Here is a 13336-nt window from a genome sequence, read left to right as displayed (position 1 = left end):
AATTCATTTTATGTGGAAGGTTGAGAGATAGTAGTCTAACTCTAAAATGTGTACTCTGGGGGGGGCCTACAAAACTATGTGTTAACATTAAATTTTATACGAAACTTTGGTATTTTTGAAAAGCATAGAAAGTTTGGAGAATTAATTCCGTGGAACAGCTCATGTGGCAAATGTGGAATATTATTTTGTTAAATGTGGCATCAGGTATTACACATTGTGTTTTGCTGTTTCCACAGTATTTGTGTACTGTACAATTTGATCTCCTAAGTGAGCCAAGAACACTCATATTTTTTCAAAAGCAAAACACCCTTTCTAGATCTTCTTTTTCAAAGCACTGAAATGATAAAACATACCAATATCTTATTTTTATTTTGGTTCCTAAAATATTCCTAACCACTGTATAATGTCATGATCAGCTGTGTTTCCTTTTTTATAGACTATTTCAAACCTTCAACAAGCATTCAAGAAACAGGATTAAATTGCAATTCTTGGCAGAACCATTTAACCTACTGATGAAATCTTTATTCACATAATTTAATTAACCTAAATGAATTCTGTTTTGTATTCACAGTTTTCAGTTGAAGGAGTGTTTGCTTTTTGAAGAACAGCCTATGCTGGTTTTGAAATTAGTTTCTTTCAGAATCACTTTGTAATATGGTACATGGACTATATTTATTGAGCCTGAGGAAGCACTGGGTTTATATAAGGCTAGAAGAGGAAGGTATAGGCCATATCATCTCACCACCTTTTCTGTAACACCCCCCCCCCCCCCCCAATGATGCAGGATTCCCTCCCTGCCCATTTGTTCAAAACTGCTATAGAACATGGTGTTCAAGTCCACTCCCCTAGTGCTCCCAAATACCAAAAAACATGGGGAAAACTGCTGGATTTTCGCCAAAAACATGAAATTGGGAGTGACATAATTTCCAGTGGCTTGTGAAGTGCTGATGTGACCAACTGGGAGGGACTCACTGTTACAACCCACTTAGTTGCCTAACCTAAATTAACTAGTTTGATTGACTGTATTTCTAGACCAGGCCTGTACAACTTAGCAGTAGGTAGGGGCCAGAATTAAAATAGGCTAAACTTCTTCGGGCTACAGATAGGTTTTAATTAAATAATAAATGATATTAATTATAATTAATATTAATTTCCTCCTCCTTTTTCTTTTCCTCCTCTGCCTGGCTCTCTCCTTAGGAGAAAGCTGAGCAGCAGGGCAGCCTTTGTCATTCTCCTCTTCCGTGAAGACTTCTCTTCGGGCTCCTCCACTGTTTGGTTTTCTCTCAAGGAGAAAGCCAGGCGGAGGCAGAGGATGGGAAAAGGCTCCCCTCAAGGCTCCTCTACTGCCTGGTTTTCTCCTGAGGAGAAGGCCAGATGGCAGACAAGGAGGATGGGCAAATGCTTGCCCTACAAGGCTCCTCCACCACCCAGGAGAAAACTGGGCAAAGGAGAAGCTTTGCAGGGTGAGTGTTTGCCTGCCTTTCTCCACCTGTCCTTTTCCTTAGGAGAAAGTCGAGTAGCGGAAGAGCCTTGCTCTGCTGCCACCACTTGGCCTTCTTTTCAGGACAAAGCAGGGCGGTGGAGGAGCCTTGCCGGACAAGCATTTGCCCATCCTCCTCCTCCACCACCTGGCCTTCTCCTTGGGAGAATGCCAGGCCATGGAGGAGCCTCAAGGGGCAAGCATTTACCTGTCCTCCACCTCCTCCTCCATCTGGTCTTCTCCTTGGGAAAAAAACTTAGCAGTGGAGGAGCCTTGCAGTATGAGTGTTCACCTGTCCTCTTCTTCCCCCACCACCTGACCTTCTCCTCAGGAAAAAGCCAGGTTTTATAGGAACCTTGCAGGGTGAGCGTTCGCCCTTTCTCCTCCACTGTATGGACTTTTCAAGAGGAGGCCAAGCGGGGGAGGAGCCTTGAAGTCATTCCACAGACCTATTCTAGACAGTCGTGGGTGTTAGGCCTGCAATAGTGGCTTTGTATTATTTTAATTTTGACAGATTTCCTACAAGTTCTCAAATCGTTCTCCTCCTCCTCCTCATTGTTATTCTTCCAGCCTAGGACTCAAGGTGGCTTACAGAATTTAAAATCAATTCAGATAAAAATTCATATCACTAAAATGATGTAAAAATGAAAATAGAATTAATAGAATTCAATGGTGTACTTATCAAAAGCATAATTATTAAAAACAGACAGTGTGTGTTGTGTGCCCTCAAGTTGTTTCCAACTTATGGTGACCCTAATATGAAATTATCACAGGGTTTTCTTGGCAAGTTTCTTCAGATAGGGCTTGACATTGCTATCCTGTGAGGCTGAGAGAGTGTAGCTTGCCCAAGGTCACCCAATGGCTTTTCATGGCTGAGCAGGGATTCAAACCATGCTCTCCAGAGTTATAGTTCAACTCTCAAACTACTACACCGTGCTGGCTCTTAATATAGACAATATAGCACATTATTAAAAACACTTTCACTGTGAGAAAACAAGTTACCAGAGGTCTATTGAAGCAAAAGCCTGCCTGCTGCTAGATGTAAGCCATGCAGGGTGCTAGTGTAGCATTTTAGAAAGGGAGTTCCAGAGCCTGGGAGAAGACACCAAGAAGGTCCTCTCACATGTTCCCACCAGGTGTAAGGTAGTGCCATGGAGAGAAAAGTCTCTCCTGAAGATTTCAAAACTTCATATGTAATAATATGGTCCTGCAGATAATCTGGACTCTGGGTGGATGTAGATCAGATTTTAAATCCTTTAAAAATCCTTCCCAGTGCAGTAAGTACAGATAGTATTAGTTGAAATGCTGAAGATATGAAACTAATCTCTAGTGATCTTGCTAAATGTCTTTATTCATAATGGATTAAAAGGGTATATACAGGTTTGTGTGGATTAGTTTATTTGTATGTCTGTTCTGTGGTGCAGATTTTGTGTTAGATTCAGTTGACCAGCTCCCAGCCGGTGAGTTACAGAATATGTTACAGAGTAGAATTAATAAATCACTGTAAAACCACTTTTTCAATGTTAACAGTGGTTATATTGATGATTTAAAAAACATAGTATATTTCATAGAAGTGTTATACTGAGTGGGAGTTATTAAATCTTGTAAAATAAGTACCCAGAAACTGTTGTTAGAGATTGTTCTTTCAGTTGTTTATTGCAGAAAACTTGATAGCAGTTTCTTCTTGGTATAAGACAAGTTCACAGATCTGTACAGTGTGAAATGATCATACTACGTGGCAGCATTTTCTATAATTAGTAGTGCTAAGTATGATGCATAGGTTTGTAAAACATAGACACCACCAAATATAGATTACTGAAAGCTACAGTGTAACTTAAGCTAGACTTGCCTTTAAGTAGTTGAATATTAGTGGATGCTGTAAAAATGAAATGGTGAAGTATTAAAAATCATAGAATCAAAATAAAAATGTACTCTCTTAAACATTTTTGGCACATCACTGATAAAAAGGGCAGATTATACTACTTGGCTATGATGTCACATTTACTATCTCTTCACATATGAAAACATGGCCCTGATGCACAATTCCATGTTTTGCTGTAAAAAATTCTACTTACTGTATTTAAAAAGGTTTCTTAGTGGTAATGCTATCAGTTGACTTGAGAACTACTACAGCTATTTGTGCAATGTTTCTTTAAATGCTGAAGCTTCTGCAGACAGGCTGCTGTCCAAGATAGCATTTGGATTTGTATCCAGCCTTGCTTAATTCATCATTCTGTTTGAGATCTTTTATTCAAAAAAATCTACGGAAGATCAAGGAAGAAAGTGCAAAAGCAGGCTTACTGTTGAACATAAAACAAAAATAATGACCACGGAGAATCTACACATATTCATCCTAGACAATAAAGAAACAGAAATAGTAAAAGAGTTCACATACCTGGGATCAAACATTGATAGAAACGGGGACTGCAGCCAGAAAATCAGAAGAAGATTAAGAATTGGAAGGGCAGCTATGAAAGAACTAGAAAAGATCCTAAAATGCAATGATATACAGCTGAGTACAAAAGTTAGAATCATACAAAGCCATTGTATTCCCTGTTAACATGTATGGCTGTGAGAGCTGGACAGTTAAGTCACAAAATTGGGAGAAAATGCATTTGAGACGTGGTGCTGGAGAAGAGTGCTGAGGATCCCCATGGATGGCCAAAAAGACAAACGAATGGGCCCTAGACCAGATCAAGCCAGAAATCTCCCTGGAAGTCAAGATGACCAAACTGAGGCTGTCATACTTCAGACACATCATTAGAAGGCACGACTCACTGGAAAAAACAATAATGCTAGGAAAGGTGGAGCGAAGTAGAAAGAGAAGAAGGCTGCATGCTAGATGGATGGACTCTGTTAAGGATCATGGGTATGAATGTACAGGAACTAAGCAGAGTAGCAGAGGACAGGGGGTCTTGGAGATGTCTCATCCACAGGGTTGCCATGGGTTGAGATCGACTCAAGGGCAGTTAACAACAAACTTGATTGTAGAACTGGGATGGGAAACATGCTGCCCCTTTTTAAGTCTCAGCAACTCCAGCTAGCATAGAGGAGAGGAATGCTAGGAGCTGCATCACATTAACATGTGGTGGCTTGTATGGTTCCCATACTGTTGCAGAAGCTGGATCACTAAAAGATTGATCTATTTTTTTAACAGTTAGGTGTTTAATAGTGTGAAGAGTATAAACCTTGAATGTGTAGCAATGTGGTGCTTGGCTGTTCCCTGTGTGACCCTGAAGCTGAATGAGATCCTATCTGCCTTCCCCTGCAGCTTGCCTCATTAATTTATGGCCATAATTTAAGATCACTACAAACCCCCATCCTGTGGGCTTTTATTCTTCTTTTCATTACAGTTTTTTATTAGCTTCAGGTATCTCACTTGTACTTCAGAGAAAGGATGAAACCACCTGTGTTTTCCTCCATAAGTTCTTACTTAAAAGCAGGCACAATGTTTTCCCTTGTCCACAGTGATTTTTGCAGAAAGCACAAGCAGCACCTTGCTAATGCTTCTGGCAAAAGCTTTACAGATAGTGCATCTTTGACCAGGCAGTCCTGCTGCTAGAGAGCACATTGATAGAATTACAGATCCTGTTACTGATGTATCCTAATATGGAGTAGTCACTTTAAAACAATTTTGTTTAGTTGCTAGAATGTAAGAAGAATTTTGCTAGGTGGAGAAAAGGATTATTCTTAATTTCCTTTTGTATTATAACATGTTCTTCCATTTTGATGAACCTTGTGGTTGATACTAATGTATTTTTAAAACTTCTTATTTTATTTACTAGGCCTAAAGACTGTCTTCGGTCTATTATGAAAAGAGTGAACCACAAGGATCCTCATGTTGCTATGCAAGCATTGACAGTAAGTTGCTTTAGAAAATGTTAAGTTCTACAATAAAATACTAATTTTAAATTCTACAATGAAATACTTAATTCCAATTTTCTCTTCTTTTCTTTAGCTTCTTGGAGCGTGTGTCTCAAATTGTGGCAAAATATTTCATTTAGAAGTATGTTCAAGAGATTTTGCTAGTGAAGTAAGCAATGTGCTAAATAAGGTAATATATGTTAAGCTTCTTAAAGATTGTTGAATTGAATTAATCTTGGAGTGGGATGATCATGTGCATGTAGCCAAAATTATGGTTTATGCCATAATAAGCCTGTAGAGTGTTCTGTAGTAACAAAAGGTTACTAAGGGGTGAAGCAGATGGGCCAGAATCACCGCAGGACTGCCGTGGGACCACGACAACCAGGCACCGTGGTTCCAAAGGTGGCTGTTGCCACAGTCCCAAACAGGTTGCAAAAAGGAGCAGCAAGAAACCACTCCTTTTGCGGCTGGGTTTGGACTGTGTTAGGTGGCCCTGACACGGTGTCTGCATGATCTGGGGTGTGCATCATATACACACCCTACCCCCAAATCGACCCAACGGTGGCCCTTTTGGGCCATCTGTTTGAGGCCTGAGATAATAGGGACAGAGGAAGCTGCCATTCTTCCTCTGTCTTAACATCAGTCTATCAACAATCTAAGCTACAGTTTACATTTGCTATATTTCAGAGAAAAGGAATCTCATAATTGTTGGGACATATCTTTATTATTTTCCTTTCACACAGTACATAGATGATGTTTTGTGAAGACTGAGATTAAGGTGACTACAAGAATATATAGGGAAGAAGGCAATATTTTTTATAAGTGAAATTGAAATTGTTCTAGAGCTAACTAGCATTGTGGTCTGAAATAAACTGATAGCATTTTGAACATTGCTGATGCTGCTGACTTGAAAATTGATTCTGGTATTTGATTTCCAAAGACCATGCCATTCTGACTGTATTTATATTACAACATATGACTGAAGACGTGGGTAGCATTAACAGCTGATGCAGTATTGATATGAACTAAGATAAACAAGCAATACTTTGCTTCTAAAAGGCTGAAAATTGAAAAGATGCACAGCAGGCTCCATACTCTTAAGTTAGTCACACTTCAGTCCAATTGAAGTCAGTGTGAAAAATTAGAGGCAGATTAAGTCCATTGAGTTCACAAATTTAAATAGGATCCAACTCACAGTGAGTTTCATAAACTTCATACAATTTTATCCTTTTCACAGGGTCATCCAAAAGTCTGTGAAAAATTAAAAGCGCTCATGGTGGAATGGACAGATGAATTCAAGAATGACCCCCAACTTAGTTTGATATCTGCTATGATAAAAAATCTTAAGGAACAAGGTGTTATATTTCCCGTTATTGGTTCACAGGTAAAGTGCTTATATGCAAAATAGCAACAACCAACAAGTCTAGAATACCACAGTAAATCTGTAGCTAATGTAGATTAAGATGTTATGCCAAAAAGGAACAAGTTTTCAGTTCCATGCCCTGCTGTCTGTAGTTCGTTCGTTTTCATGTCATAGTTCATATACATAGACTTTGTATATACAGCTTTGTTGAACTTACGTGTCTTCTTTAAACAAGGTAAAACCAAAACAAAATGTTTCAGCATAAATCCATTTGTTTCAACTAAAGTAGTCCCATTTGGTGGAATTTAAATGTGTTGACTTCCCAGGTTTCTATTGAGTCATTGTGAAGATAATTGGGATGTGGTAGAGGCAAGGAGCCTGTTACCATTGTTGCCTAGCCTGGGCAGAAGTGAGGAGGAAGAGACCATCTGCAGATTGGAGAAAATGACAGTAGTTGAGACAAAATGAAATGAGAAACACTGCACACCTTTTGCCCTAATTGCAGCCAGGAAGAAGTGGTTCAGGAGGTCAGGCAGCATGTTGAGGATGAGCGGTGGTGGAGCAGGAAGTTAAAAAGGGAAGAAGGTTGACAATGCGGGAGGAGAATGAGGAGCTAAAAAAATCCAGTGACAGAAGGACATTTTGGAGGAGGAGCTGAAGGTTGGAGGAGGAGACATGAATGGCTTGAAACCAGCTGCTGAGCACCCAATGAGAGGACAGATCCCTAACAGAGAGGGGAAACAAGGAAGTACCTTCCTTGGGATTGTTGCAGCTGTGGAAGCCAGGTCAACAGAAGGTGAACTCAATGGTAAGAGATGGTGTAGAAGTGGCCTGGAGACAGAAGATTTGTTGAACCTTGGTACAGGAGTATGAATTTGAAGAGGAAGACTGGCAATAGAGGATAGTAATGAGAAGGGAGGCCAGTTGATTGTCCTGCAAGTGGACAGAGATTTGTTACATTGAAAACAAGGAGTGAAGGAAGGATCAAGGGAGAAGTTACTTAGCTGGAGAAGAAACTCACTGGAAAAGCGTGCTTGGACAGTGTCTTGGTAATTGAGGAGATGTGTGTAATTCAATTCACCATTCACATATTTTACTTAAATACAGGTTTTCTTACCTGATGTCTTTGTGATAAAAGATCATGTGGGCAGGGTGTTTCCCTAAGGGGAAGATGTACAGCCTGTGACTGCTATAAATTTATCTACTAGCATCCCAGAAGCTAGGAGAGATGTTGCAATCCCTTCAGTATGTCAAAAATATATTGCTATATAATTTAGACTGAAATTTTTCCTGAGCTAAGATGGAAGGAGAGGCAGAGTGTACAGTGGGCTTTCATTATCTGCTGGCTTGCCCTCTGTGGATTTAAACTTCCGTGGATGGCAAGCCCTGTTCTTAATGGAGTTGTATGCACGCTGCCATGATAGCAGCTGCGCACATGTTGCACCACCACGGGGAAAAATGGGATTTGATTTTTCTTATTCGTGGTGTGTGTGTCTGTAATGGATCCCCTGCAGATACAAAGGGACTGCTGTGCTAAGACCTAGCTGCCTATCTACAAAATTGTACTGGGAGATGCCAAACAAATAATGTAGTATAGCCTTGATTTCTGTTCCATTATTCAGTGTAACATAAGAAGAATTCTGGGAGATGAAGAGAGTTATGTGGTTTGTCTTGAAGAAACAGTTTTCTGTGGATTTGTTGTTGGTATTATGTGCCTTTATTTTGATTCTGACATGAGGACTATTATAAGGTTTCCTTGGCAGAATCGATTCCGAGGAGTTTTGCCATTGTCTTCCTCTTAGGCTGAGGGAGTGGGACTTGACCAAGGCCATCCAATAGATTTCCTTCACTGAGTGGTTTTTTTGATCCCTGCTCTCCCATTGTCCTAGTCCAGCACTCAAAACTATGTCAATAACTATACGATCACTTTAAGAATGAACACTGACTATTTACATTCCAATTAAGCCTTGACAAATCAATGTCCTGTTCTTTTATCATTACATGATTAGTACAGGTTGAGTCTTCCTTATCCAGAATTCCAAAATCTGAAATATTCCAAAAACCAAAACTTTTTCATTGGTGGTTGAGATAGTGATATCATTGATTTCTGGTGGTTCAGTGTACACAAGGTCAGTATTTAAAATACTGTATAAACTTACCTCCAGGCCTTGTGTATAAAGTATTTATGAAACATAAATTAATTTTGTGTTTAGATTTGAGTCACAGCTTCAGGATGTCTATTATCTACATGCAAATACAGGTATTTCAAAATCCAAAACACCTCTGGTCCCAAGCATTTTGTATAAGGGAGACTCAACTTGTAGTGGATAAATATGCTTTAAAATACATTGATTTCTTACTAGTGTGTTTTCAATATGGCCTATCAATGCTGGATTTAATTCACTGAATTTTGTAATACTTTTCATTCTGTTTTATTTGTCCAGGCTGCAGAACAAGCAAAAGCAAGCCCAGCTCTAGTAGCCAAAGATCCTGGAATAGTGGCAAACAAAAAAGAGGAGGAGGATTTAGCTAAAGGTTAGTTATTTTATAGTGAGAATCTTGAAATTATTAAAGAATTCTAGAATGTTATAATAGAAATAACTGATTCTATGGTTGGAGTAAATTGGTCATCTGCCCTTCTATTTTCATTTGTTTGCAATGTTTTTGGGAACCTGTGTGCACTGCTCTGATAATAAATTTGTTTAGTGCGCTTTGTGATTAAATGAAAGACAAAAATAAAAGTATAGGGTCACTCTTTAAAGACCTATACCCCTAATTTGGTATGGCTAATAGAGTTCTATTCTTCTCCCCCCCCCAATTCACTTATATACATCCTATGAGGGAAGCAGTTGTAAAATTCAGATACTGTACTCCAAAACAGTTTGAAACCATAATGTAAACAAGAAAAAAAAAGGGAATATGTTTATATGATTGATTTTTTTCTTTTCTTTTGGCTTGGATATTTCCCTCTGGGAGCAAGCTTGAGCTCTTAACAGAGATTCTCATACACTGCAAGCTTTTTAAAAAGCAGTATCTTGATGGTGCTCCTTTTTGAATAATTGTGTGTGTTCCCCAAGAATATTAACTGGTGAAGAACTAGTAATCCAGTACAATTTGCATTCTACCATAGATTCATTTTGGCAACCACAGAGTGACATAAGCAGTTCTGCTACAGAGTTCCTTCTGTGTGTCATTTTATGTCTTCTGTGTCAATTCAATTTTAACTCCATGTTCTCATTACAGCTTTGATTTTCAGCATAGTGTGTAACAGATGTTGTAAGCATGGTGGGGATATTTTAACTTGCCGCTTTCTGTACTACAGAGAACAATGCTAGATAGTCTCTTTAATATTTTATGCAAGATTGCATAACTTTAGGCAGAGATGGTGTGGCACTGTTACCACCTAGGGAAATTGGAAAAGGAATTTTGCTCAAGCTTTTGTTTAGTTAGTGGCCTTTGTTAGTTTGCTTTAATATTGGTTATACAATGAGAGGATTTCACAACTTCTGTGCTCTTAAGACGTAAGTGCGTTCCTGAGCTGTGCCTTGAGAAGAATATTTCATGGGATTCACAGCAGCCTCAGCTTCTCTGTTAACATTTGTCAGCTTTTATTCAGATTTTTTGAGTTTTCATTCTATATTGTAGGGTTGAACTGGCTTAAATTCAGATAGTGATGTCTTTTATCTTACTTTCTTCATACTTTTGTCTTTATTCCTTTTTTTCCTAGCCATTGAGTTGTCATTGAAGGAACAAAGACAACAGCAAACACCGCTTTCCAGTCTTTATCCAAGCACTTCAAGCCTCTTAACAAATCACAAACATGAGGGTCGAAAAGTTCGAGCTATTTATGATTTTGAAGCTGCTGAAGATAATGAACTGACATTTAAAGCTGGAGAACTTATCACTGTACTTGATGACAGGTAACTCTGATGGAATCCACAAACAACATTTGTGAAGTACATATTCATAAGGGTAGAAGTAGTTGTATACAGTAATAATTTTGATGTTTTTTCCATTCTTTCAGTTGGACAGGATTGGTGCATAATTTTGGAAAATCTTTGTATTTTCTGGTTGGAGTATAATCTGCTCTATTAGGGATTGAGTCTTTGTACCTGCTGAGAAGGAACCTTCACAGTGAATACTACAGTACCAACATTCTGTTTTTGCAGTTCAGTTGCATTTTGGATTAGAGTACTAAACACATTTAAATTACAGTCATATGTTTGGTTTCACCATGTCATGCAGCAGCTTTGCTTTTTGAACCTGCAGCCTTAATTTCTATTATAAAAGAAGCTTCAGCAGTCAAAAATTATAAGTGTGATCAACTGGATTTGTGAATGCATGTTTACCTGACCTAGTGCAATAAATGAGAATTGAAATCCAGAGCAATTCGTCCAGTGTATCACAGTGTCTAGTCACGCTTGCACAACAGTGCCATTAGTGCATCTCTGGTGTAATGCATTTTTTAGTGATTACTTACAATTGGGTCATTAGCTGATTAGCAGTATACCAGTTTTTTAAAAAGTGGGTTGGAGCCACTAGAGGACAGGCATTTGTGTTCTACTTAGTCCAATGAATATTCTGATAGGTGCAGAGTAGCAGTTCATAATCTTGTGAATTAACCCTCACAACAATCCAGAAGCCAGGAATAAGGTGAACTTTCCCATGGACTACTCATCCTGCTTCAGTTTTTCAATTCATATTGGCTACAAACAGAGGTTTTTTCACAGCTCTTGCAAATATTTCTGTATTTTTACATTTTTTTAAAACCGTACAAACCTGAAACTTTCATCTGTCTACTTTTTATTTTAACTAACACCTACCAAACATCTACTGAAAATGTTGTCTGAATACAAAAGCAGTCAAACATGAAAAGTAAAAAAGAAGAGATAGTGAGGGCAACTTGCCACAATGCCTACCTCAGTGGAATAGTTCAGAGTTTTAGTTGAGACCTCTCAACAACCAGGAATAGGTTTTGCCTTGCCTACATGAGGAGGAAGACATCAAAACTGACTATAACTTAACCATTAGTGGGGAGGCGCCTGTTATTCAATCATTTGTGGGAATGACAGCAGATGGTGATTAACAAGTAGTCATTCAGAGCTAGAACATTCAGTTTGCACACACTCTGAAGAACAGCTTTGTTCCATCTCCAGTTTCAAAACAGAAGCAAAAGAGAAGGATTGTGGTGCGTCATACAGACCATCTGCTGCAGACTGGGACTATCAGACCTCTGCCAATGCATCAGAGATTTTCAGCAATCTATTCCCTATTTGTGTGTGTGTGTGTGTGAGAGAGAGAGAGAGTGAGATGTCAAAAAACAATAGAGGTTATCACCCTGTTAGATGCAAGGCTGACAGATGGAGCAGGGGCCGATTGCATGGGAAGAGTGACCCAAGACTTATAGACTGCAACAGAAGCTAGTTGCATTATTGGTTTGAGCTACAGGCAGTCCATATGGCCTTAATGCCATCCAGTGACTTAGTCAAGGGCAAGCTTGTTCAGATATAGATGGACAAAAGCAAATGAGTGTTGAGACCTTTTTTACAAAAAGAGATACACAAACTGCTAAGGTGTGTGGCAAGTTTGCCCTATCTCAGCCAGTTACTTAAAAGGTACTTTGAGTATAGATCCCAACTACCTGAGCAGAGGAACAGTACTCCTGGCAGAGTGGAGCCTCACTCTGTTCATTGAGATGCTTATTTCACATAAGAATGAAATATTACTTAGTGGATGAAAGTGTGAACTTGGAAAGACAGACATCCTCTTTTGACTCCATGGCCCAAAATGGTATATCTGCTTTTTTGTATCATTTTCTGTAGTATCGAGTCTTGAAAAAAAGATGAAGTGGACATGTTAATATTAATCTCCTGGCCTCACTGTAAAACTAGTATGTATATTATCCATAAAATACACGGTAGCCTGAAATATACTGGGAAGCAGCGGCACCTCAAGGTATTTTGTGATCTGAAGTGGACAAGGTGGTGGCTGTTCCCCCGCCCCATGTATGAAAGCTAATTGCACTATCAGCCAAACCTTATTTAAAGGCTGGGGATGGAATAGGTTCCTCCACTACACCTTAAACGGGTAGAACAGACCATGCAGCATACAGACCTTTGTCTTCTAACAGAGAAGAGAGGTGCTTACAAAGATCAACTGTTATTGCTGCTCCCCTGTATTAGTTGTCTGAGGTAACTGAGGTAACATTCATTCAGCTGAATGGTAGGGCAGGCTATGCTGCAAAGAACTGCAAAAAACACATATGTTGGAGCATGTCTAATATCACTGCTAAGAGTATTCTACAGAATGTCTAATATCATGCTAAACAACCTGCTCCAGACACTTGCAGAGCAGCTTATGGAACTATAAGGGGGATCTGCTCCAGTAGCATTTACTCTGTAAAGAAGAAGGCAATCTGGGATCAATCCAAAGTAGGTGAAAGTTTTAAATATTCAGAAGAGAGCATTGATGGGCATCATATCCAGCACTTGGAAGTTTTGTGATTCATGTTTATGACTGTTAATAAGTGAATGACACCACCAAACTGTGCCTTTTCAGAGAGGCTGGGCCCCAAATGAATAGTTTCTGTGGCACTGCTGACTGGGGTGGTGGGAAATGTGGTTTGCAGT

The 13336-nt window shown here is 39.2% G+C and overlaps 1 protein-coding gene across 1 annotated transcript in view; it reads left to right on the top strand.

The window, feature by feature from the left end:
* The window catches only part of STAM (signal transducing adaptor molecule), a 34261-nt gene that overhangs the window by 8425 nt on the left and 12500 nt on the right, over positions 1 to 13336 (top strand). Inside the window, exons 3-7 of the mRNA XM_042474851.1 lie at positions 5266 to 5341; positions 5439 to 5534; positions 6582 to 6728; positions 9152 to 9242; positions 10435 to 10627. Coding sequence (XP_042330785.1) covers positions 5266 to 5341; positions 5439 to 5534; positions 6582 to 6728; positions 9152 to 9242; positions 10435 to 10627 — 603 coding nt within the window. The remainder of the gene's footprint in view (positions 1 to 5265; positions 5342 to 5438; positions 5535 to 6581; positions 6729 to 9151; positions 9243 to 10434; positions 10628 to 13336) is intronic.

Source organism: Sceloporus undulatus, chromosome 6 (assembly GCF_019175285.1).
Source record: "Sceloporus undulatus isolate JIND9_A2432 ecotype Alabama chromosome 6, SceUnd_v1.1, whole genome shotgun sequence".
Taxonomy (NCBI): domain Eukaryota; kingdom Metazoa; phylum Chordata; class Lepidosauria; order Squamata; family Phrynosomatidae; genus Sceloporus; species Sceloporus undulatus.
The sequence above is the reverse complement of the archived record's forward strand: the minus strand, read 5'-3'. Positions and strand labels throughout refer to the sequence as shown.